The following is a 27,809-nucleotide window of genomic DNA, read 5'->3' as shown; positions in this document are numbered from 1 at the left end:
AAATAAAGGGGCGGGACGAAACCCAGTGGTAAAGCGCTCGCTTGATGCAGGGGTGGGCCGTAGCCCAGTGGTAAAGCGCTCGCTTGATGAGCAGTCGGTTTGGGATTGATCCCCGTTGGTAAAAAATCAGACCACAGCTAAGTGGTGTCATTAAACAAACTTTAACCATATATACTTGAATGTATCGATCTCAGTCAGTGGGCCCATTCGGCTATTTCTCATTCCAGCTAGTGAAACACGACTGGTATATCAAAGGCCGTGGTATGTGCTATCCTGTCTATGGGATGGTGCATATAAAAGACCACTTGCTACTAATGGAAAAAATGTAGCAGTTTCCTCTCTATGACTGTGTCAAAATGACCATATGTTTGACATCCAATAGCTGATGATTAATAAATCAAGGTGCTCTAGTGGTGTCGTTAAACAAAACAAATTTTAAATAAAATTTTCCTAAATCAAGATCAATTTCCTGCATCTCAAATCAATTTACTATGTGAAAATAATTTTACACACACAAAAAGTTCAAAAACATCACATCTGTGTACATCTGTCTTTTTTTCTTATAGTGAAGCTAATATGGACTGTGGTGCATACGCACCAACTGCACTCCATCCTCTCTTAGTTACCTTTATCAGTATTTTGGCAGGTGAGTCTCTTTTTCAGCAGTCTTTTGGCAGATGAGTATAAGTAATTAATTTTGGCCTAAAACACCTGAGATAGGTCTCTCTCTACATTTTACAGCTAGATGATTAAAATCAAAGTACCGGAGTATACATCTATATATAGTTCGTGTGTCACAGTTTCATTTTGCTTGCCTTTTCTGTTTCCCTATCTTTTCAGTGAGTCCATATACCTTCCTGGGATTGTGATTCTTTTTTTAATTATTGTTTCAGCACTGCAAACTTTCGTGGACAAAAGACAAATAGGCCTGCTGTTCATCGTCTGGGTTATGGTTCTTGGTGACGTACTCAAATCCCTGTGATATGAGCTTTTTCCTATGGTCGGGATTGTTCAGAACTGACAAAGCTTTTTGATGGAACTCCTGAAAGAACGAAAACCAATAAAGTATTATACAGTGAAACTCTTCTAAACTGGACATCCATGGGACTAAGTAAGAAGTCTGGGTTTAAGGGGTACTCATCTTAGAGAGGTTCTGGTCTGTACTGATAGTTAAAAAGGGAAATTGTGAAAAACTTTTGGTTTTGAGGGAATTCTGGTTTACCAAGGGTCTGGTTTAAAGGTTTCACTGTATATACCAAATATTGCTAAAACGACAACGACACATATTTTTAATATTGTAAAATGTTAATTGTAAGGTTTAACAAGCATTCTAAGAGTACTGCTAAAGCAATACATGTCCCCAACTGGGCCCCAACAAATCTTCGTATCTCTAAGTTCAAGGACCATAACTCTGTGAAAAATGGGTACATTGCCATAAAAGTTACACGTAATCTATTACAGAACATGATAAAGCTATAAATAAAATTTGAGCTCAATGTCTGGAGCCAAAGTCTGAAAAACAAATTTCCATATCTCCTAAATTCAAGGGCCATAACTCTGTCAGAAATGGATAAATCGCCATGTAACAGTAAATGGTAAAGCTATACACAAAATTTCAACTCCATATCTCAAGGCATTGTGAAAAAAACATCCGGAAAACTATATGTGGTAGAAAAGGACGGACAGACCGACAGACCGAAGGATGGGGATAAAATCTACAGTCCCCTCCAGCTGGACCAGTAGGGGTCTAATAATGATGACTTGATAATATACTGTAACACAATACCTGACAATACCGATACTGTATATATGTATACAGTGCTAACGTCATGCAATAATATTAATAATACATTCTATAAGCATAGTTTGCGACAACTTACAAATGGGGTATTAAAAACAATTCCATTGTAGCCATCTTCAACTAAATCGTGGTTGCCAGGAATATCACGTACAAACACCAAAGTCTTCAATTTCATTGCCTGTTGAAATTAAAACAAAAAGTGATATGCTTATTTATACTTGTTGAGAGGTCAGTATGTGTAAAATCCTATATGTTTTATAAACAAAAAATATGAAAGTTTCTCCTATTTTAATTATAATAGCTGAAAAGGGGAGTAATAATTAATCACAAGTTACATATATAGTTTTCACAATTTATAACAAATTATTCTAACTTAACTGTAAAATTTTCTTTTTTTCCCAAAATGCAATTTCAGGGGAGGGAGAAGGGGGTCCTCTGAAAGTAGTTTTATCTGCTAAATCAGGAGTCTTGCTACATGTGATAAGCAATGGCGGACCCACCATCTCTTAAGACTAATTTCCAATACGCCCACCATCCATTGGCAGCGATAGTAATATCCGCCATCTGTTTATTTAGGCTGCCATCCAAAATCACAAGTCATGCCATCATCTTGAACTACCAGAGTACTCAGGTTCATCGTCGTTTACAAGACATTTTCGAAGTACTTGTACCCTGCAAATCTTAGGTACCATCCCATCCTATAAATGGAACCAGCTCTACCGATTCCTTCCATCCCTTTCCTGAATACTGGAGAGAACACTGTAAATAATGTTACCAAGTAGTAAACTTGTACCATATGTTAAATTAATGAGATGTATCACTAACACATGCATCACTAACCTCTAAAATAGCCAATGACATGCCTTCACTCTTAGACGAGTTGACCAATGCAAAGCTTTCTTTTATTGCGGCATGTACATCAGCAAGAGGTAACTCAGAGATATAGATGACTCCATAGGCACTGCAATGTACACAATAAAAACAATTAAGTTTCTATAAAAGAAGTTGAAGTGGTATATCTTGAAACAAAACTAATTTTAAATGTCACTGCTTATATCACAAAATGTTTAATACCTGTATATAGAAATGGTTTTTAAATCTGATAAATCACACGTTTTTTCAGTGAATATTCATTATTTCACCAAGGCTGATAAACCTGACTTTACTAATCTAATTTAAAATTGATGTTTGTTCTGTTTAACCACTAGAGTACATTGATTTATTAATCATTAAAGGGACATATCCTAGTTTTTAAAAAGTAAGGTATATTTTTTACTGTAAGAGCCGTTTTTGATAACTGAAATCATACTTTACTTAGAATTTATTGTTTAGATTATCCATTTCCGTACTTTCGAAGTGTTTTTGGTCATCTGGGTGTTTTTAATATCACAAAATGCATTTCTCATATTTTTAAAAACGCACGTGCGTCTGAGAAGAAACAGTTATCGAGTTGAGTTTTATTCTATTTTTAGAGCGTATTTCACCATTTAAAAGTCACAGACTCATGTTTCACTCAATTGTAACTTTATCCAAATGTGTTACAGGTTTGTAAATTAACTAAACTGAGTGTTAATTTTCATGGGCTGAAACTAGGGTCTGTCCCTTTAACTATCGGATGTCAAACCTTTGATAACTATGACATATTATGGTCTTCAGACGAAATCCACTACATTTTGCCATTAGCAGCAATGGATCTCTTATATATGTACTTCTCCACAGACAGAACAGCACATATCATGGCATATGCTATACCAATTGTGGGGCCATGGTTGGGACAGGAATGTTTTTGGGTTTTTTAAATCAGAGTATGGGTCCACTGAGGGGTTCGATCCTACGATCAAAGCCCAACTAAGCTAGATTCCATCACATTAATAAATACAGTTGTATATACAATTTATAACTTTTGGAAAATGGACAATATATTTGATTCTGTTTTATCATAACTAGTAAAACTCAGTTTGTACAGTAAAACCAGATTTAACATCGGAAATGAAGGAAGGAAGGAAATGATTTATTTAACAATGCAGTCAACACATTTTATTTACGGTTATATGTGTCGAAACATATAGTTAAGGACACCACAGATATTGAGAGAGGAAACCCGCTGTCCCCACTATATGGGCTACTCTTTTCAATTAGCAGCAAGGATCTTTAATATGCATCATCCCACAGACAGGGTAGTACATACCATGATCTTTGTTGCACCAGTTGTGGAGCACTGGCTGGAACGAGAAATAGCCCAATGGGTCCACTGACGGTGATCGATCCTAGACCGGCCACGCAACATAACATCAGAAATGGTCAAATACAACCAGGTCTACTGATAGCAATAAAATTTGTATATGCATGAAGTTTTTTTTTAATCCTGAAAATTTAATTCAGAAACACGTATATACAGTGAAACCCCTCTAAACTGAACACCCGTGGACAAAAAAAAAAAAAGGAGTCCAGTTTTACGGGTATCTGGTTTAGAGAGGTTCTGTTCTGTACTGATGCCATGAATACTTTTAGGTTTTTAGGAAATTCCGGTTTAGAGGGCTTTCAACTATAGTATGTATGGCTGGTTATGGGTCTGGACAGAACATAGTTGTCTCCTCTATTTACATGATAATTATATACCTGTCTACAGCAGGACTAAACACCTCTTCACAATACTGCAAATCAACCTGATGGAATAGGAAAATAATCATGTCTTAGCAATATAAACACTGTATATAATATTACATCAAAAAATGTGTAATAAAATTAATTTCAGGGATCGAATCACCAAATTCTAAAAAGGACAAGTTTTGGTTTGCTGATGGCAAATGAGATGAGATTCTAAATGGAGTGAGATTTATAGACAAGTCCGGGGATATGCTCCCTGGAAAATTTTTAAATAAACATACTCAGAGACGCGTTTTCTGGAAAAATTAATATTGTATATTGTGAATGATGAATTTAAAAAACAACAAAAAATATCACTGAAAAGGACACATTAAATGAGTGTGTGTGTGTGTGTGTGGGGGGGGGGGGGGGGGTGAGAATCACAGGACCTATGTGATCCCCCTCTGGATACGCCAATGAATATAAATTTCAATAAATTCACAGTAATGCATCAGTCCCCTTCCTCCGAAGTTCTACTTTATCTGAACATTAAGGAACTGTTTTATTTAACGACACACTCAACACATTTTTTTTACGGTTATATGGCATTGGAAACCATGGCAAGAGTCTTGGGATGTGTCAAAGGTATCCAGTTCACATGACTTGTAAATCATTCTTTCTATTCTCCTATATAATATGGTTTGGGAGTAAGCTCCTATATGGCTTGGAAGTGAGAGGTCAAGCTAACAATACATATTAAAAGTAAAAGAAATGTATTTCTATAGTCCATCCCACAGGGAACACCTTTTTTCATAGTATGGAATTTACTACATGTTATTTATTTCTAAGCTGATTATTTTCTCAAATGCACACAAAATTAGTACAATTTTGTTATTTCCAAAACACTTACTTTTCTTCTTACGTCAACCCAAACTGAAATTATTTACAAAAATCATTTTTATAGAAGGACGGGATGGACTATAGGTATATGATTCTACAAATAATATAGCATGTTATTAGCACTTGTTCACAACATGTAATTTCCATGTACCATTGATATCTGCAATGCATAGTTGCAATAAAAAATCAGCCATCGCAATAAGTGGAGAACAGTTGTTCCAGTTACCACAATACCAGGTTACCACATTTCAAAACAATTGAAAACGGTACTTCATTCTCCACAAAGTCATATCAAACAAAAACCACACCACATACATTTGTATCACTGGAGTGTTATTCGAATATAAAATACACATACATGTACAAGAACAGTGGTGTGAATGAATAGAAACATGTTTTTGTGTCTTTGAAGGGATTTTTTAAAATAAAAATAACAATGTGAATTGTACGGTTTATAAATGTACGTGTCATAACCTATAAGCGACAATGTCATAAGTGTACAAGACAGGGGGTAGGGGGGCAACTGCTCCCCCCCCCCTCCCCCCAGTCCTGGAGAAAATCTTCAAATTCGTGCAAAAGCAATAGAGATATTCTAGTAAAATTAGCTGACCTGAACACTCTTCACCATGTATTTTCATTATTCTACCCACAATATTAGTTAGAAAACATGTATGGCGATTTGTTTGCAACCCTATAGAGCTGTTTGGCAGCAATGCTAATATGAATAAACTTTTGGTTAATTTGGGAAAAAATCAATCAATCAATCCCCCCCCCCCCCCCCCTACAAAAATGGAAGCCTATTTGCCTATATTTTATGGCAACATATATATGAGTTACCACACTGCTTATTTTTACCTGAAAAAAATGTGTGTGTATAAATTTCATAACTTCATGTTGAGCATGCTAAATTTATAAGATTACAGTATATTAATGATTATATAGATTAAAGGGACATACCCTAGTTGCAGCCCATGAAAATGAAGACTAAGTTTAGTTAATCTACAAACATGTAACACATTTGGGTAAAGTTACAATTGAGTGAAGTAAGATATACCCTCTAAACATAGACTAATACTCGACTCCATAACTGTTACCTCTCTTAAAAATATGAGAAATGCATTTTGTGATATTAAAAACACCAGGATGACAAAAACACTTCGAATGTACCGAAATGGATAATCTAAACAATAAAATCTAAGTAAAGTATGATTTCAGTTATCAAAAACGTCTCTAACAGTAAAAAATATGCCTTAGTGTTGAGAACGTCCTAAAGACCAGTAGTAGAGCACATGCTTAACGTGTGACAAGTCTCAGAATCGACTGTCCTTGATAGAGCTGTTTGATTTTTCCTGCTCCAACCAGTGCACCACAACTGGCAGGCTACAAATTTAGCAAAGATTCCATGCTTCTGTCAATCTCAGATTTTGGGTCGAAAGTGTAAGATTATGTGATGGACTCCCATAAATATCTAGATTACATCATTTTTATGATGGCGATGGCTACATAAAACTACTGATTAAAGACAAATACAAAAACGAATCCACATACCTTAGGTCCAACAACAATTAAGAAAACTGAATCATCTTGTTTGTGCCATTCTACAACATGAAAAACATCAGTGATTATTTTTTTTTTTTTTTATTGTACAGCAATTTGGTTTTCCACAAGATAATATTTTATTTAAACCAAGTATACTCAAAGAAAAACGTTACAGAAAACTGATAATAATTAAAATGCCTCCTGCTATATTATATAATTTTATTACCCATATGGGCAGAGAGACATGGGCAAAGAAAAATGATCTTTTCCTAGGAAAAGAAAAAACTCATTTCTTCCCCTAGAAACATTTTGACAGCATAAACAGTGCTTCACTATAGGCAGTTAATTGTGTGTAAAAATAGTTTCCATGGAGGCAGTCATGTCAACGACTAACTTACGTCATCAGCGATACGTACGTTACAGCCAATATGATACAAGGCTGTCTCTTGTTCTCAACTTAAAAACTTATTTTCAACAACAGTATCGTTCAAAAATCTTCCATAAAATGAATCATATTGAAAATGGGTAAAAAACAGAACACCCAACTTGCTACTTGGCAGTACTGTTTATCTTGCACTCATGAACTGATGTTGTCCTTCCTTCACCAAAGGCTTGGAAAGGACCACGTCAATTCACTTGTGCAAGATAAACGGTATTGCCGAGTAGCGAGTTGAGTATTCTCTATTAGGCGTACCAGAAAAAATATCAAAAAGATACACCGGGTCTTTGACTGGTCGTACTCCACCAACCAGCAGAAATATCTTGAGAGTGGACGACGCAGATGTTTTGATCAGATGGTTCGACGTCAAGTAGTCAAACAGACTAAACAAGGACGGCTTGACAATCACAGCTTTAAAAATGTAAAAAACATTAAACAGATTTATTATTTATGTATTATAGCCTATGTATGAAGAAAACTTGGATTGTTTTTTCTTTTCATGAATACTTAATCTGATCTGACCTATGACATTTCCCAGCCTACCCCAGTCCAGTGCAATGTACGGGCCCGAATATCTCAACAGTCAATCAAAACTCTTCAAATGAATCATGGGTGTCCTATTTCAATCATGTGAGAGCTACTGATTCCTTTCTCCTTAACTGGAAGTCTTAAAAAGCTTGCCACACTTTATTTGACAGCCAATGTTTCATTATTTCTCAATACACATACATGTATAAAATATAATTTAAAAAAGTAAAATGAAATAATAATAAAATACTTATTAAAAGAGTAACAGCTAAAATTTCCAAATACAGGAAACCAAACCCAATGTTCTGTTATTTCTCAAGCTTATAAAATGTTCTCTACTATTCAATACACAATGACACAAGTTTAGTAACTTAACGAAACACAACAGACCTTGTTTTATTTCCTTGATATGTTCACTTGGATAGCATGGCTGCAATATAAACACTACAATCATTAGATTATTATCAAGTTTGTAAGAATTAACACAATAAATAAAACAAATTAACATTAATAATGATCATGTTAACAGGGCATCCATAATGTATGCACCCAGAGGTGGTAGGCAGTTTGGATATTATAAACACAAACAAAGAGCTTATAAAGTGGAGTAAATATGCTCTCAAAATTGTCAGTGTTATAATATACGGCCTATTGAATTGTATAAAAAAAGACGTTTTGTGTGTTAAATTTCATGGCAGCTCCTAATTGTATTCAATGTATTTGTCATTGTGATATGGGGTTATATACGGATTTTCTCTGAGCAATCATCTTTTTTTTTTTTTAATGTACCGGTAACTCTTGTGTATTAAATTTTATGACAACTCCTAACTGTATCCAATATAACTGTCATTGTGAGATGGGGTGATATAAGGATTTTCTCCAAGCAAACATCATTCTATTTGTTTAACTTGAAAAGTATAATCCATGGTTAATACCTTACCCATAATTCCTTAGTTTTTAAAAGCATTGTTGTGCCAAAAACAACAAGATGTCTGAAAATAAAAACACATAAATTATCATCAACAGTTTTATCATTCTAATCACCATTACTCAGGTATATTCAATATAATAAATATTTGTACTTAATGATCTCATTGCCATGGCCTCTAGGAATAAGTCGGTTTGTGGCCCATATCCAAAAATAATAAGCATGGTCCAATGTGTTTGTGCATTTTTTTATGAATTTAGTTTTTTACCAATCAAATAAATGTAGTTTAAGGATTTGTACATTTGTACAATGTTGCTACCACTATGGAAGACATACAGGCATCTCTTAGTACAGTACCGTAGTATTATCATCTTATCTTTGGCCATTTCTAGGAAAAATAAAGAAAAAATATTTTTAGTTTAAAAAGTGGCTTTTTAGTTCAGCTAGGGAAAACCTGATATTAGATTTTTTTTAATTTTTTTTTACACTTCCCAACTTATAGTCTAGATACCGTCTCATTACAATCTATTAAAATAAATAAAAATAAATAAGAAGTCTTTTGTATGCACTTTCCCACTCTAGCTAGCACTGATCCATTCATAAGCAATGAGCGAAATCTCAATACCTGGAGAATTAATAAATCAAGAGTTGACAAACTGCAAAATATATTTGTACCTGGCACCGTCAACAGCTTTTGTCATCACCTCTAGTTGAGCTGGGTCCTTCGAGTACTCATTGATATCAGTACCACCCAGCATCAGTATATACGGCACCGAAATACCTGATCCTGCATCTACAGAATAAAAAGAAAATACTACCATGAGCAAAATCAATGCGAGCTACCTGCCTCGGTGGTGTTGTGGTTAGGCCATCGGACTAAAGGCTGGTAGGTACAGGGTTCGCAGCCTGGTACTGGCTCCCACCCAGAGCGAGTTTTAACAACTTAATGGTTAAGTGGAAGACCACTATACCCTCTTCTCTCTCACTAACAACTAACAACTAACCCACTGTCCTAGACAGACAGACCAGATAGCTGAGATGTGAACCCAGGAGAGTGTGCTTGAACCTTAATTGGACATAAGCACAAAAATAATTTAAAAGAAAGAAAGAAAGCGAGCTAAAGTTCATTCTCCAGAAATTAAGCTAAGAAAGCACTCACACAAAGTTTCAATAAAATTTTACTAAACTTTTTACTTTTAGGTGATCAATGTTTCACTCTCCTAAAACTTTTCATGTGAGTATGGAGGAGAGCACAAGTGATCACTTCCCTTAACTGTCAAAGACTGATAAGAATTAAAATAGAAATTGATAAAAAAAAGACCAATTAAGAAAACTATGTACCCATGGATGTTGAATAACAATGGACACAAATATATGAATCTTTCCAAACATTATTGAAGAAAAGATATCTTGCTTATACAACAATATATCACACATCTTAACATACATTTACATCGCTTCATGCAATATTAGTTCCACACTTGACATACATAGCTAGTTACACATTCATATACACTGCAGGGACAGGATTTAGCTGTCAGTAGTGCTGAATCGAGATGCTTGGGTTGCAGGATCAAACCTCCTTGGTTGACCCAGTTGTTTTTCTTCCATCGCTACCAGTGCCTCGTTACTGGCATATTAAAGGACATAGTATGTTAAGTTCTGTCTGTGAGAAAGTGTATGCTAACAGAAAAATGTAGCGGCTTTCATCTGAAAAAAGTAAAGTTTGTTTTATTTAACGACGCCTCTAGAGCACATTGATTTTCATCTTATCATCGGCTATTGGACGTCAAACATATGGTCATTCTGAAATATTTCTTTAGAGGAAACCTGCTGCCGCCACATAGGCTACTCTTTCAGATAAGCAGCAAGGGGTCTTTTATGTGCACTTTCCCAGACAGGACAGTACATACCACAGCCTTTGATAAACCAGTTGTGGACCAATGGTTGGAACGGAAAATAGCTCAAACTGCAAATGGATCTACTGAGGATTGATCTGGGTTTCCTCTGAAGACTACATTACCAAATGTCTGACATCTAAAAGTATACTGTTAGAAGTAGATTCATATTTACACACACACATGCTAGTTATACATCAAATATTGATAATTACACATTAGCATATTTTGATTCTTACACTTATATACATGTATATATGTAAGCACGACTTCTTTACCTTGAAAAATACATCCAGATTTATAGGCATGTATCCCAAATACCAGATCAACTCCTTCAGTTTCAACAAAAAGTTGAAATTCTTCCTTTGAAGAAAATGATTTGGGATCAACCAATAGACAGGTGTATCCATTATCTGTTAAGTAATTTCTAAAAATAAAAGAGTAAAGGTTCAAACAATCAGCAAAATTGTTCTTTGTAGTTTATAAATCTACTTAAAAGCATAGACCAATTTTTCTGATATGTTAACACAAAGAATGTTCCTTGGAGAGAAAAAAAGCCAGGCTAAAACAATTGGTAGGTAGGGTAGGTTGGCTGTTTAGTAGTTTTTTTTAAATTATGTCTGACCATTCACCCCATCAAGACAAAAAGTTAAAAAAAATGTATGTATGAACTCTTTTTCTGATAGTATTGCATATAAATGATCCCTTGCTGCTAATGGAAAAATGTAGCAGGTTTCGTCTGATGACTAAGAGTCTAATTACCAAATGTTTGACATACAAAAGCCGATGATTAAATGTTGTTATAACCTATGGGTTACCAGGCCTATTGTTATGGTAACATGTACATAGGTTACCAGGCAGTATGTTTATTATGATGCCTGATACATTGTTTAAGCAGAATGTTTTGTTTTTGGGGGTATTTTTAAATAGTTTTCTTTTGATGCACAACATTTTACCCAATCCTGTCGACTGTATAAAAGTTTCCATTCTTTGTACTCTTCAGTGATGGGACCACAATAACTACATGTGGCATTTCAAACTCTGTCCATCTGAGACCTTCAATGACATAAAACAGCTTTGTTAAAAAATCTGATATCAATATTATCTTCCACCTCACTTCCATTTAATATGCACTATTTGTCATTTATAGTTTTAATAATGCAAATCAGGTGTGTGTGCATGGGTGTTGGGGGGTAACCCCCACCCTGTTCCAAGAAAATTTACTTGTTTTAAAAAAAAAAAAATGTTTACTTGTGAATTATCTAAAAGTTGTGAAACCAATTGTTTTGAAACTATTGGGCAGGTATCTTCAAAAGTTTGCAACTTTTATTTTCAGAATGTGTAATGGTTCATCAGTGATAGAAATAAGCAGACATTTTCACTAGTCTACAAGACAAGTATGTAGTCATAGATCTAGAAATCTACTTGTCTACCAATATTTTCACTTGTCCAAATAAGTGGTTTGTTTTATTCAAGTGCAAGGACAAATGAACATTTTGACTTGTCCACTGGACAACCATTGATGTAGTTTTGCTTGCTTACACGGGTGTAGCCTGTAGGAAGATACCAAAAAGTGGGGTGGGTGGGCACACACACGTATAAAATTAATATATAAACCATCGATGCTGCTACAAAGTACCCCCTTCCCCGCTTCCTACGCCAGTGATGTAGATAGGCCTATCAACTGCTGAGCATGGGTAATAATTAAATAAACGGATTATTCAAGAATAGCCACAAACGTTAAACAGTTCACATTTATTTCAGTGTTTCAGTTAATTGGGAATAAATTAATTTGGGTGATTTTAGCATGGGTCCGTTCAATAGACTAATAAACATTAAAACTATAAGTCCGTCCCACAGGGAACGCCTTAGCCCGAGTACTCTGACTGTAAGAAAGCTAGACGGACATTTGAACATAAACACGCTCTCATTATTTATGTCCAAATGTCCGTCTAGCTCTCTTACAGTCAGTGTACTCGGACTAGGAATGCCTTTTTTATTACTATGGAATTTACAAGTTATTCATTTCTAAGCAGATTGATTTGTAAATTGCACACAAAATTAGTCTTGTTTTGTTATTTCCAATACAAGTTGGACAAATCTGTGAAGTTTTTGTGCAGTCATCTACTGACTGGATAAATCTGTGAACTTTTTGTGCAAACATCTATTGACCAACTTGGAAAAATTTGTGCAGTCATCCTCTGATAAAACTGGACAAAACTGAAGTTTCTGTGCAGTCATCTACTGACTTTTATTGGTGAAAGGAATAGTTTGAACTTTTTTTGTTTTCCTGTCTTTTGAAAATGGCATGGGAAACTTAAAACTGACATTGACAGTGAGATTGTTTTTATTTCTCTCTGGCTGCAAAGAGTAAATTAAGATTTTTCAGACAGCTTGCCTTCATGTCTTTCATCTTGAGACTGAGTTTTTCTCTGGCAAACACATTTAAGGTAGGGTAACCTTTCTTTGAACTGAAAAAAAAAAAAAAAAAAAAAAAATCCTACCTACCTACCCTACTTTTTTTGGCCATGTTACCTGAAACAAACTTCTTCTTTTTTTTGGCCTTAGGACAAACTTGAGTTTTATTTTGAACACTGTTCACTGTGCACTGTGTAGTAGTTCACCAAGGTAAACATCTACAATCCATTTTTTAACATTCTGACATTTATTGGACCTCCGATGGCACAGCAATAAATATTGTGCTGGAGATGTTTATTTTGATGAACTATTGTGTAGCTGAATGGTAGTTTGTGTAAACTTTAAAAACTTGCATAACCTACACTCAAACAGAATGATGGTTTGTATGAAATACTGTTCTGATGTACGTCAGTGGAAGAGAGGCTTAGGAAAATGGATGTGCTGTAATGTCTATGGGAAAATGCATTAGGAGATACTCATATGCCGTTTTTAGACTTGCGGGTGTGATTGTCTATTTGATTCCGCAAATGTAATTTTTGGCTTGTTCCAACTGCTGACATCACTTTCTAATGAAGTCATTAGCTTTCTGGGTGTTATTTTCATTTGATTCCGGAAAAAGAATGTTTTTAACCAATCACAATACAAAACACACTCGCCATCAGTTTACAATATAAAATGACAGATACCAAGGTCATCAAAATAACCTCTGTCAGTGTCACTTTGTCAAGGTTTATCTTATGAATTAAAACAACCCATTGCTGCTTTTTTTTCATAGTAGCCCATGTGGTTAACGCCAATTCTCTATATCCCATGTGTCGAAATACCCATAGACACCAAATAGCTATATATTTAAAGGGACATTCCTGAGTTTACTGCATTGAACAAATGAAAGATGTTTCCGACTAATAAAATATTCCTACGATTAAACTTACATATTAAATATATTTTCTTGTTTAGAATATCAGTGGCTGTATATTCAATGTGTCTCTGATCGTCTTAATATTTGTAAGAAGCCCAAAGCCAAATTTATTTTAGGAAATAAAACTGAAATTTAACTTATTGTCCGAACCAAATTGTTAACAACTACGAAAAATTACTCTCCTACCTTTAATTGCCGTTTGTCCAGACAGAAATCTTGAAAAAACCCATTACAATGACACAGATTCCACATACCAGATGATAACTATGTCACCTATATCGACTTCGCTGAGAGCGTATAGGGAAAAAAGCATGTAATTTTGTATCAGCTGCCATTTTGACTTTTTATGGAATATTCTTCAAGAGGGGTGAAAGGATAGGATTTAATCTAACAACGTCATAACATGTTATGATATAAAAGCAAACGCGCTGACGTCATATTATTTTTTTTTTTTTTTTTTTAAATGATACCACTAGAGATCATTGATTTTATATTAATTGTGTCACATACTTTGGAGGCTTTCACCCCTCTTGAAGAGCATTCCATAAAAAAAAACCCATGGCAGACGGCAGAAAACTGCATGTATTTTTCCGTATGCAATCTCAGCAAAGACGATATCGGCGACATCATTGCAGTCTCGTGTGGGGAATCTGTATATTTGTAGTGTTTTTTTTGCGATTTCTGTCTGGACAAACTTTGGAGGAAATCTAACGGCAATTAAAGGTAGGAGAGTAATTTTTCGTAGTTGTTAACAATTTGGTTCGGACAATAGTACAAACATTAGAACGATCAGGAACACATTTAATATACATCTACTAATATTTTATGCAGAAAAATATATTTGAGATGTAATTACAGTCATTAAAAAGTCTCTGTTAGTCGATAACATCTTACAAATTGCAGCAAACTCAGGAATGTCCCTTTAAAATATGCTTAAAATTAAATGTTAAAACATTCAACACTGAACATTTTAAATTGAAGTGAAACATTTCTTTCTACATTTTGACTCCTTGTTTGTTATGGAATGTTTTGAATTCCTCAAATTTATAATCGTAAAATGATTCTTTTACTAACCCAAATATCATCAACAATTTAATCAGATTTGTTTTTACACATTTGCTGAATTAGAATTTTTTTTTCGATTTTCACGCAGGTAACTGCGATTGGCCGCGGCCATAACTCATTTGTTGCTAAACATATTTTCCTCCATAAACTATTTTGAGGGAACCGTAGTGCTCAACACCTCTGTAGTTTACGTCAACAGTAGGTGTGACTATCTCGGTCAGTTTTACCAATGCAATAGTACTGCGATAGTTAAACTACTATTGTGATAGTACTGCAATGGTGATAGTACTATTGCAATAGTACTGTGAATTGTTAAATCGCTTGATAACAGTAATATAAATACACTTATAAACTGGTTTATTGTTAATATTAAATACTATATATACAGGATGAAAATACAAAAACATGGATTAAAGAAAGATGTAGTTTTCAAAATTTTTAGTAAGAAATTAGATATTGAAAAGTACTAGTATATATTTTATAAAAATTGTCATTTTAAAGAACTTGATGAACAATGGACTCCTTGGCAAATAATTTTAGATAAAACTTAATATTTCTTATAGGTTAGGTCATAGGGTTTTACGTGCACATTCAGAACAAGCTGTTGTAGCGCACGTTTGTCATGAGCGCAGGTGCCAGTCTCATCCGGCGCCTCCGTCCAGGACATGAAAAAGATTGGGGTGGGTGGGAGAGGGGGCCGCACGCGCTGGCAAGTGCAAGAGAGCACAGGCAGCCCGAACGGGGTCGGTAGCGGACGGGGGTAATTTTTGTGCTATTGAATTTGAATATCCTGCAGGATTGAGTCAAGAAGGAAATATGGCGCAATGTTCATGAAGGAATTTTGGCGCGTTTTTGTACGGTTCACCAAAAGGTAAAAAAAAGCGAGCTACATGTGGGGTTTTTTAACTAAGTATACCGAGGTAACTCGTTATTGGAACCTAGCCTATTGGTGGCCGTCGTTGGGTGTCTCCCTAGGTTGCCCCGAATTGAGCCCTTAAAAGAGCTTGATAATTTGTGATCGTGTCGGTTCTGTCCTTAAAAGAACATGGCTGGTTGGCAGGGCAACCCATGGGAGACTCGTTTTGCAATTTGTGTGTGTGTGTGTGTGTATATATATATATATATATATATATATATATATATATATATATACGAATAGAAAATCCTTCTGTGTTGCTGGCACCTCTCCTCTAAAGTAGCAAGGGGGCTTGAGATAAAATATGTTATATAAAGAAAAAGTCAGAAGCCTCCTTTAAAAGTCATATATCCCTCTTTGATTCAAATTTTCGCCTATTCAGGATTTTATTCAATCCATGTTTTCATGCAGGATGGTTTGACTTCTTTTAGTTTAGTTTTAAAATTTCCCTGATGAAGCCTGAATAGGCGAAAATTTGAATTAAAGAGGGATATATGACTTTTAAAGGAGGCTTCTGACTTTTTCTTTATATAACATATATATATATACGGAAGGTAAGGTCGGTAAGCTCTCGTTGTTATCCTGTTGGTTTCTTTTTCTTTTCTGTGTCCTCCTTTTCCATCTTTCCAGTCTGATGTCCGTCTGTTCATCAGTCCTCGTCACCAAGTACACCGAGTGCTGCAAGTAGGCTACTGCAAGTTTGGGGGATGGGTAGAAGGAGTCGATATTGTTTCGTCCGAGCCCCTCTGGGTGATTGCATTTGTGTACTTGGAGCCGGTTTTCTTTTGCCCGACTCCTTATTACGTACGTGGTGCTGGCTCATTATTTGTGGTTCAGTGCATTGTTATCATTAGTTCATGCAGCCTATGTTGATTGTGTTACAGTTAATAATAATAATAGATTTTTATTTCAGATCAGTGATCCATAGCACATATTTAAACATCACATACAAAACTGCGTGGTGTATGGTTATTGCAACTTAATTAATTGTTTAGGTTGCTTCTATTGTCCTAAGTCCCTAATCGTACGCCCATCAACATTCCCCCCCCCCCCCCCCCCCCCCCCCCCCCCCAAAAAACAAAAACAAAAAAAAAACAACAAACAACAACAACCCCCCCCCCCCCCACACACACACAAAAAACCACAAAAACAACAACAACAACAACACACACACCCCTCACCTTCCCTTGGATTTAAAAAATACAAAGAGAGGAGGAGAATTATAGTAACCTGGCTGCTACACTTGAAGAGTTTTCTCCCTTGTGTACGTTTTGTTTAAAAAAGCGTTAGGCTTCAATGAAAAACAATAATACTCGAACCATGTTTATTAGGTTTTGAGTCAAGTATTTTGGAAATTGTTTATTGTTTGGTGTATACTAGCAGTTGTGTTCAACCTAAAAGTTGGTTGTATATGGCAAGACAGCGATATGTTAGCAAATATTGCACAAGCACAATCATTTGTATGTTATCAATAAATGAAGAATACTACATGAGTGGCCGTTAGATATAATTTTTGACAGTTGTTTTAAAGCGTATCTAACGAGCGAAAGTGAACTGGATACGTTTTTAAACAACGAGTTGTAAGACAAATGGTATCTAACGGACACGAATGTTGTATTCTATTTCATACATATTCTGAAAATAAACAGTTTTAAAATAAATTTAAATTATTATCTTTTCCAACGAAACCCTATTTACGGCCGTTGCGCTTATAGTTAACTTATGCGTCACAAACAAGTCAATTCCAAGTTAACCTGTACGACACGGAGTGATGGATTCGAATTTTTTTTTTCATTGGATGGTATGGCATTTGTGACCTGGTCATCACCTAGGAGCAGCCAGTCGTATGTCTTCAAAATGTTATCAAACGTATATGTGTTAACAAGTTATCAAAAATAACGAATGATGTTCTCTACAACGGGTGTGTAAGAATGGTATCATGTTAGCAATAATATGTTTATTGCACAGCGATTATTTGGGGTACCTTTTTGTTGTAGTTAAAATGCGAAGCAATTGTTAGCTATAGTTTATCCGTTAGTCATTGCACAATGATTGGTTATAATACCTTTTTGCTAATTTTGATTCCCGCCCCCTCAAAGGTTCCGAAAGCATAGGAGTAACGACTAGTCATGTTAACTGAGCGACAGACACACAGACACAAACTGTGTGAGAAATAGATATTTATTTACCTTAAAGTTTTTATTTGCCAAATTATCTGGTTCGTCATGTCAGTGGCTCATATAGTAGATTATTATAGCAAAATATGATCTTTTTTAAGGTAAAAGATTCTAGTCTGGAAATCTTTTCTTTTCTATTACCGTAGACAGTAAACACGACCACACAGAACAGATCAAAGAATGTTTGTTTTTACTTAGTAGAGTGATGTCAATTACGGGATTAAGTTATCGAATAATGAACAGAACGTTCCCATAGTCTTTCCTACACTACAGGCCGAGATGGCAAGGAAGCGACATCATAAAGGCATGCGACATCAAGAAAATAACACTCATTTCCAATGGGAAGTAGAATCCAGCTTAAGCCACTACAAACATTAAGACGACCAGAAACACAGTGAATACACATACATTGATATTCGAAACAAGAAAATATAATTAATATGTAAGCTTGCGCGTTAAAATGCCTGCTAGAACATCTTACAATAAAAGAAAACTCAGAACAGTCTCTTTAATATGAAAACGATTTCAATCCTTCCTCAAATTCGAATAGGCCCTATATGGTTCTTATTATCTCTTGCCTGAAGCTCCAGTAAAGTTTATTTCTGTCCCACACTCTACCACTGGCCTTGCCAGAGATTGGGTGAGGGAGAAACGTGCCTGAACCTTAATTGGATAGAGGCACGTTAAAGGAACATTCCTGAGTTTGCAGCACTTTTTAAGATGTTATCGACTAACAAAGACTTTTTAACGATTGTAATTACATCAAATATATTTTTTTGAATACAATATTAGTGGCTGTATATTAAACGTGTTTCTGATCGTTCTAATATTTGTACTAGGTTAAATTTCATTTTATTTCCAAAAATATACTTTTTCGTACGTACGAAATTATTTGAAGACAAAATCCAGTTTGGGCTTCTTAGAAATATTAAGACGACCAGAAACACGTTAAATATACAGACACTGATATTCTAAACCAGAAAATATATTTAATATGTAATTTTAATCGTAAATATTTTTTATTAGTCGGAAACATCTGACAATGCAGCAAACTCAGGAATGTCCCTTTAATAGAGTTTACGAGTACGAGTAAAGTTTGCACCTGAACCATCTGTTATCCTGTCCGTGGGATGGTGCATATAAAAGATCCCTTGCTACTAATGGAAAAAATGTTGCGGGTTTCCTCTAAGACTAAATGTCAAAATACCAAATGCTTGACACCCAATAACGATGATTAATAAATCAATGTGCTCTAGTGATGTCGTTAAACAAAACAAACTTTCTTTTTTCCCCCTAGCTGTTGTAATGCACGAATCGCTTGACACGATTAAACGTACAGTAAATGCTGAACACTAACTAGATTTATTCGTATATCCCTGTAAAAAGTATTCTCTATTCCGTTAGGACTGAAATCTGATCTTACCATTCACCGATTAGAAAAATAATTTAACTAGAAAGTAAGATCCGATTTCAATGATTGCATATATTCTAATTTCCTGTCCTATTTTAGCTCACATATCCTCTAACTGGATTCTGTTTATACGCGAGAATATAAGTAGTGTCTAAAATACGAACACTATCCTAAAAGAGACGCCAAAGATCTTTAGTTTGATCCTTTTAAAGCTTACTTATGACTTTAAACTTACATGTTATATATATTAATTGATGCTATAATATATATATGAGACGGCCTTATGCACCAAATGCACCTTTATTAAAAAATGTACACAATTATTTAGGGTTTTAGTTGATATAAATTAGAAATGAAGTATAGTATTAACTTACAGAGCAACATCGTACAAGTTTACTTGAAGTCGAAAGGAAGGAATGCTTTGTAGAAAGTTCTGTCAGAAATAACAACTTGTACAAAATATCAGTTTAATTCATTTCGATATTTATAAAAGAAATTAATTTTTATGTTATTATATTTGATTAAGTTATCAGATAAAAAAGAAAGAAAATAGGCCTGAATTTTAAACTTTATTTTGTAGACCCAATTCCCAACACAGTTTTGCTTCGTGTTACAAGACACCACATTTCACGGCTTTCGTACCGTTTTAAGATAAACCTGATAAACGTCAACCCTTCTGTTATTCCACGAATACAAGCGCCCGTCCTTGGAATCATAGTCCAACATAACGCTCTCAGCATACGTCACGTTGCCGTCTGCCGGAAAAACCAGACGACCGTCATTGAAAACCGCGTCTTTGAGCGTGTTCGTATCAAACACATACCGGATGAACATGCGATATTTGTCAGAAATAGACGCAGCGTACAGCACTCCACACACCATAAACGTGTTACAGGCGACACCTTTAGGGAAACTCGTTAACCACGTTTTTTCAATTTCCATCTTTTCGTCGTTCAGTTTGCTGATAATGATTTTTCCGGCGGAGTCTGGAGTGGCATAAATAACCCACAATCCGTTTTCATCGACAGCCAAATCCACGTCACTGAAATCCCCAAACTGATATGGGTAGGTATTGCCGATTCCCGCGTTTTCTAAGTTTAACACTCCGCTGCGCTCCATCCTCTTGAGGTGATATTTCACGATTTTAGGTGATCTTGCTGTCTGACAGAACAAATATCCTCGATACACCACATGTCCAGTTCCCTGACACTGGAAAGGAAGGTCATGCGTCCTTAACATCAGTTCATACTCCAGGTCCAGCTCAGTGTCAAATTCGAGCAGACGATCATTCAAATTGGCGCCATTCATGACATAAACTCTGTCATGTTTGCTGGCCGCGTCCTTCATAAAGGCTCCCTTCTCGTATCCGGTATCAAATGAGTCCATGTGACCAATGGCTGAAATTTCTTGTGGACATGTTCCTGTAGATTTAAAAAAAAAAAAAATGGACAGATTTAAAATATGTAAAAATTAAAGAATGTTTTATTACCTTACCTTGAATATAACCAAAAAAAGAGTTTAAAATGATGTCATGTAAGTGACAAATAAAATGAGAGGAAAATCTCATCCTATATTAGGGATTTTATTATTTAATTATCAAAAAGTTTTTGTTACAAAACATGTTATTAAAATCACTACTACTGTTGTTGTTGTTGCTGCTGCTGCTGCTGCTGCTGCTGCTGCTGCTGCTGCTGCTACTGCTGTTACCGTTATTAAGCAACCACCTAAAGGATTACCAATATATGACCTATTGAAATGGTTGCTTCATAATTATAGGTCCATATATTATGTACTATTTTACATGCTTAATAGACATGATGGAGGGGTGATTAAGTTACGGTTATGGATGCACTTACCGCGTTGGTTATCAGTCATTTTGTTTTTCGACTTTTTGAACTCGTTGGACAGCATCCTCCTCATTGTCAGCATCGTCTGGTTGACGTTTCGTATCTGCTGGACTAGGTCCACCTCTGACCTGGCGTAACTGCGCATGTCAATCATTATGACGTCAATCAAACTCTGCAGAGATTCCATCATCTTAGAAAGCTCTGCGTTCTGCGTCAGAATAGCCGTCCTCATGAAACTGTACTGGTTTTTAATGGCCGCCAACATGGCTTCCTTGACCATCAGTGTGTTTGGGTGCATCCTGCGTATTATCTCCAGATCTGAACGCAGACCTTCGTCCCCAAACGTCAACAACTCCGTGATGTTGCCCATGGCCATTGCATGCTTGGACAATTTCTTTTTCAGTTTTTCCATTTTTCTTGTAGAATTTCTGATGGTCTGGCCGACCGGTTTGACATAATATGAGTCGGGTCTTTCCGGCTGTGCGTGATCACGTTGGAGTTCTAGTGATGCTGGCGTGTCAACAGCCGCCGTCTTTTTCGTGGATGTATTTCTGTTTCTGTTATCGTCGACGTCTTCGAAATAATCGGCTCCAGTTTTCATATCGGCGTTGTTGGCATAGATGCTGATTCTTGCATTCTTCCCATGACACACAACCTTAATTGTATTCCCAACAAGATCAACGTTATATTCACACTGGTCATTTTTTATGGGTTTTGTCAAAACTGTTTCGAATCCAACCAGAAGCAGCGCCACTTTGAAATACCCAGACATCGTGGATAGCATCTGGAATTTCATTTCGTGATAAACGTCTTTAATAACCCCAGTGTGGTTCTACAGCATGACTTGTGCGGCATGTTATCAAACAACCGAGTGTGGGGCTGTTTACGATAGGGTTTGTTAAACAGGAAAACAGCACTTCGATTTCACCTTCAGTTGGTCTGGTAATTGACTTCATTACACGCGCTGGTAATTAAGACGCCAGTTTCCTGGGTCAGTCTTATAGTATGGTGGAAGAAAACTGCAAGTGTGTGTATCTATGTTCACAGTTAGGTAATCTGATACATGTAAGTGTGCCAAGCGACATTCTGAAAACCACTATAACATTTTTAATACGCCTATGGTGTAATGGAATTCATGATTCCACACCGTGTTTGTATAACTTTGAAGACTAGACTCAAAGCATTGTGGTTCAACAATAAGTATGCGACGCTTGTGGTGTGTGTGGTTCGTACGCGCGTGCGTGCATGTGTATGTATGGAATGATGGGGCACTCAAAAAAGAAAAAAGAAAAAAAAAGATCTTAACTCGCCTTATTGGAATACGTGCACAGGGCCGTAGCTAGCGGGGTGGAGGTGGGGGGGGGGGGGGATTATAAAAACTTAAAGAAAATTCTCTTCTTAGCCATATAAGGAGTTTTAGACTATTAACTACTCAGTTGCCCACACCCCCACCCCACCCCCCCCCCCAAAAAAAAAGAAAAAAAAGAAAAAAAAGAAAAAAAATCCTAGCCAGATATGTAAATCTTACAGGCGCAGGTCCAGAGGGAGGATGGTGGTGTACGTAGGCCTACCCTACCCCGAACTGTGAAATGCAGGGAGTGGGGAGAGGGGGGGGGGGGAAGGGGTCGAGCAATTTTTTTTTACAATATGTTTTCAGGGGGAGTTTGACTCGACCCCCATTAAAACTTCGGTTGTCATAGTCTAGACCATCCCCCACCTACCCCCACCCCCGCTCTTAAAATTCCCGCAATGCCTCGAAGATCCAGTTTTCGTAAAATAATACAAATAATTTATTTCTTTTGTTGGGGTCGGGGTTGAGAGTGCAGTATATAACGAAAGTTACGATTGTACTTGTAAATACTGTAGATGCCCTTCAAACGATGCACCTGTCTATAAGGATGTACTGTCCTGTCTGTAGGAACGAGCATATAAAAGAACCCTTGTTACAAATCGAAAAATGTAGCGGGTTTCCTCTAAAACTACGAGTTAAACATTACCAAATGTTTGACATCCAATAGCCGATAATTAATAAATCAATGTGCTCTAGTAGTGCCGTTAAACATAACAAACTTCACCTTTAACTCTCCATAAATACTGTAGGTGCCGTTGTACTCCCTTTCTGAATATTCTATGAGGTGCTATTTTTTAACGTTCCATCCGATCTCTCTAAAAACACCTTGCATCCAACCCTGGCTTTGCTTGCCCCTCTGCATCCCTACCTTAGTCTATCTCAGATAATGGCGACAGCGTTTAGATTTATATATTTCACACGAAGATATATTTCATATTTTCTATGTTTTTTATATTTTGTCCACGCCACAAAAAACATGACACAAAACGGAAATTGGTATACAGGCACGGCGGAAGCAAGTAGATATTGGGGGGGGGGGGGGGGGGGGTTGGTGACAGATCGAGGGCGCAAAGCAACACACTCAACACATTTTAATTACTGTTACATAGGGTCGGACAACATCTGCCACGAGCTTTGATACAACAATCGTCAAAATTAAAGTTTGTTTTGTTTAACGACACCACTAGAGCACATTAATTTATTAATAATCGGCTATTGGATATCAAACATTTGGTAATTCTCTCATATAATCTTAGAGAGGAAACCCGCTGCATTTTTCCATTAGTAGCAATGGATCTTTTAAATGTACCATCCCACAGTTAGGATAACACATCCCACTGCCTGTCATATACCAGTGATGATACACTGGCTGGAACGATAAATAGCCCAATGGGCCCACCGATGGGGATTGATCCTAAACTGACTGCATATCAGGCGAGCGCTTTATCAGTGGGCTATGTCCCGCCTCCATCAAATTACAGGAACATCACACATTGTGGCTTAAAGGGAGCGGTTTAGATACACCTCGGCTCCCTTGATTTATTACTTTACCTACCTCTATAGTTCAATCTAAACCATGCATTTATGAATGTCACTGGCATTTGAGTCCTATGGGTAACGTTTTGGGGGTATTTAGGTTTAATATATATATATATATATATATATATATATATATATATATATATATATATATATATATATATATATAGAACAGACCATCAACTCCCCACATTCCTCCATGATGCGCAATTATTCGACTTCTTTTAATCTTATTTACAATCTAGATTACATTCTACGTACTTTTATTTGGGGGGGGGGAGAGAGAGAGAGAGAGAGAGAGAGAGAGAGAGAGAGAGAGAGAGAGAGAGAGAGAGAGAGAGAGAGAGAGAAGAGAAGAGAGAGAGAGAGAGAGAGAGAGAGAGACAGACAGACAGACAGACAGACAGACGTATAAACAGACTGGCGGATGAGCACTTTACTTATGGTGAGGTGGAAATTAACCGGGTTTCCTGATTTCGGCATAAATGTTGCATATACACCTGAAAATGAATTAAGCACCACCTTATTTTGACCGCGTGGCTTATACATCACAAGTAATTGTGACCATTTCGTAGACACAAAACAACGAAATTAATGGTCTATATATACAAAAGATATTAAAAAGGATTGACAGTAAGTGACACTGTATGTCATTACATCAATATTTAATGTATTCTAGAGAAAAAGACAGAAAACGTAAATATGCAATTAACTATGGAGCTGCAATCACACTGATGTGATTACCATAAGTAATTTATTCATGCCTTCTTGGTAAATACCAGGTAAATATAGAATATATAAACCAGATTTAAACTCCCTCGGTACGGACAACTACTTCTAGGCACCTTTTTGGCAGAAATACAATTCAGGCGGTGCTTTAAAAAGGATAGGACTTGCAGAGGTGGCCCAATGTGAATGTGGTACTGAAAAGCAAACACCGGAACATTTTCTACAAACCTGCTTGCCCCTAGAAGAAATTTGACAAAAAAGTTTGGACGGAAGACACGTCCCTCAACACCAAACTCTGAGGACCTGTCGACGACCTCCGGAAGATACCAAACTTCATCGCCACATCCTGATTACTGATATGACGGCCGTAAAAAGATTGAACGCAGAAGAAAAAGAAGAATGTGGTGCTTAATTAATGTCCAGGTGTTATTATGAATAGCATATCGAATACACGCTTATCCATTTAATCCAAGTCGAAAGAAAAAATAAGGAATATTTGTTTAATGATATCTCAACTCATTTTAAATTAAGTCTTTGGAGAGACGTAAGAGTCGGCATACTCGTTGAACAGATCTAGCGTTGTCTACTGGCTTCCTCTTCTGACGCCGGAGAGAGAGAGAGAGAGAGAGAGAGAGAGAGAGAGAGAGAGAGAGAGAGAGAGAGAGAGAGAGAGAGAGAGAGAGAGAGAGAGAGGGAGGGAGGGAGGGAGCGAGGGAGGGAGGGAGAGAGAGAGAGACAGAGAGAGAAAGCGAGATAGAGAGACAGAGAGAGACACACACACAGAGAGACAGAGAGAGGGTGAGAGAGACAGAAAGAGACAGAGAGGGAGAGACAGATGAGATGAGAGAGGGAGAGAGAGAACAAGCGAACGAAAAGAAGAAGAAAGGGAGAGAGAGACCGAGAGAGGGAGAGAGACAGGCAGAGAGAGAGGGAGATAAAGAGAGACACACACAGAGAGAGACAGAGATAGGGGGAGAGAGAGACAGAGAGAGAGAGAGAGAGAGAGAGAGAGAGAGAGAGAGAGAGAGAGAGAGAGAGAGAGAGAGAGAGAGAGAGAGAGAGAGACGGACGAATAAAGATGATGAAATCTATATAACTGTATAGTTACTAAAGTGTTAATGCTTTGCACACAATCACTGATGAGGAACCTGGAATGGACGGTGTGATAAAGCATTCACCACCTGTTACCCTGTACCACACATGCTCACTTTTCAGATTATTACCTACATATTAAATATCATGCAATTAACCTACCTCAAGCAATAACATATGGAAGCCAGTTGGTTCCAGGGGTGAATATATATATGTTTTGTATAGCCGTCACTTAATTATCTATCGACCGCCACTTAATTATACCAGATGTACTGGCTGGAACTTTACCACAGTTGGATGAGGTAATTAAATTTAACCTGGCCAGGAACGCCTATAGGTATACTTTGACAATTTGGTACTACTGAAGAAGAAGAAGAAGTTTGTTTTGTTTAACGACACCACTAGAGCACACTTATTTATTAATCATCGGCTATTGGATGTCAAGCATAATGGTCTACATTAATAATGGCCTAGATGACGTGACAGTACAGTTACACATTTCACTTTGTACTGAAAGTCTGTTACTTCTACTAATGATAAAAGGAAGGTTTTATTTAACGACGCACTCAACACATCTTATTTACGGTTATACGGCGTCAGACATATGGTTAAGGACCACACAAATATTAAAAAAGGAAACCCGCTGTCGCCACTTCATGAGCTACTCTTTTCGATTGGCAGCAAGGGATCGTTTATATGCACTATCCCATAGATAGGATAGCACTTACCACGGCCTTTGATGTACCAGTCGTGGTGCACTGGCCTAATGATAAAAGTACATCAGTTAAATCCAGTATCTGATTTCACATATAAAATCACGAGGGTTTTTTATATTATTTAAAGAGATGTACCAATTTGCTAAACTTTTTTGCCTTGGTATATAATAAGTCTGTTAGAGATTACTGTTTTCCACGGTGCTTTTCCTAGTTCGCGTGCTGTGCAGACAAATTAGATCTAATATAGGCAGGGGCGTAGCGTGATCTGGACCTCGGGGGGGGGGGGGGGGGGGTGTCGAATATGAACCAAGTGGACCGTTTTCTATTTTGTTTTTGCACCACCAGAAACTCCATATGTATAAACCTGTATGTTTTTTAGTTCTGAAAGTGGACCATTTACTTCAGTGTGTGTGTGTGTGTGGGGGGGGGGGGGGGGGGGGGGGGGGCCCCAGCCTACATGTATTAATAATATATCCTCTGGTAATGCCGCCCTGCTGATTACTACTGAATATTCATTTCATTTCTACTTATTTTCGTGCTTATATCCAATTAAGGTTCGAGCACGCTGTCCTGGACCCACACATCTCGGCTATCTAGGTTGTGTGCCCAGTACAGTGGTTTAGTGGTTAGTTGTTAGTAAGAGAGAAGTCGGTGTAGTTGTCTTACACCTATCGAGTCGTCAAACTCACTCTGTATGGAAAGCGATACCGGGATTTTATATTCGTGTGCGGAGTAGGGTGGGGTGAGGGTTGATGGGAGAGAGATTTCGAGGATCGAAAACGATTGCGAACTTGCTTGTTTAAAATTTATTTTCCGGGGAAGCACGACCTGAATCCCATTAAAAACTTTGCAGTCCCACTTTCTGCACACGCGTCTGATTGTGAACCTAGGTCACAACTTCCGAATACAGGCGCGGATACAAGGGGGTGGGGTGGGGTGACACAGGGGTCCCGTGACCCCTTTTTTGAAGAAATGCCTACGTACCCAACCCCCTACTTCATAGGTCCTGA

The 27,809-nt window shown here is 36.9% G+C and overlaps 2 protein-coding genes across 5 annotated transcripts; both read right to left on the bottom strand.

Annotated features, from left to right (window-relative positions):
- Positions 1–341: 341 nt before the first annotated feature.
- LOC121389951 (glycosyltransferase 1 domain-containing protein 1-like) lies at positions 342–15,128 on the bottom strand. Of its 4 annotated transcripts, XM_041521632.1 has the most exons (12): positions 15,031–15,128; positions 11,576–11,675; positions 10,898–11,046; positions 9,397–9,514; positions 8,734–8,785; positions 8,184–8,223; positions 7,521–7,676; positions 6,836–6,885; positions 4,421–4,467; positions 2,642–2,762; positions 1,881–1,979; positions 342–1,042 (listed from the first exon to the last, which is right to left on the bottom strand). In XM_041521632.1, exons 2-12 carry the CDS (start codon positions 11,650–11,652, stop codon positions 890–892), a joined length of 1,062 nt encoding a protein of 353 aa, XP_041377566.1. In that variant the 5' UTR covers positions 11,653–11,675; positions 15,031–15,128; the 3' UTR covers positions 342–889. The 4 variants fall into 4 exon arrangements, with proteins under 4 accessions (XP_041377566.1, XP_041377575.1, XP_041377559.1 ...); XM_041521641.1 differs by lacking the exon at positions 10,898–11,046; XM_041521625.1 differs by lacking the exon at positions 15,031–15,128 and having other exon boundaries at positions 11,576–11,799.
- Positions 15,129–20,080: 4,952 nt separating this feature from the next.
- On the bottom strand, positions 20,081–22,919 carry LOC121389944 (noelin-2-like). Its single transcript, XM_041521615.1, has 2 exons — positions 21,382–22,919; positions 20,081–20,946 (listed from the first exon to the last, which is right to left on the bottom strand). Exons 1-2 carry the CDS (start codon positions 22,166–22,168, stop codon positions 20,153–20,155), a joined length of 1,581 nt encoding a protein of 526 aa, XP_041377549.1. The 5' UTR covers positions 22,169–22,919; the 3' UTR covers positions 20,081–20,152.
- Positions 22,920–27,809: the final 4,890 nt, after the last annotated feature.

This window comes from Gigantopelta aegis, chromosome 3, assembly GCF_016097555.1.
Source record: "Gigantopelta aegis isolate Gae_Host chromosome 3, Gae_host_genome, whole genome shotgun sequence".
Classification (NCBI taxonomy): domain Eukaryota; kingdom Metazoa; phylum Mollusca; class Gastropoda; order Neomphalida; family Peltospiridae; genus Gigantopelta; species Gigantopelta aegis.
Note: the sequence above shows the minus strand (reverse complement) of the source record. Positions and strands in the feature narration are given on the sequence as shown.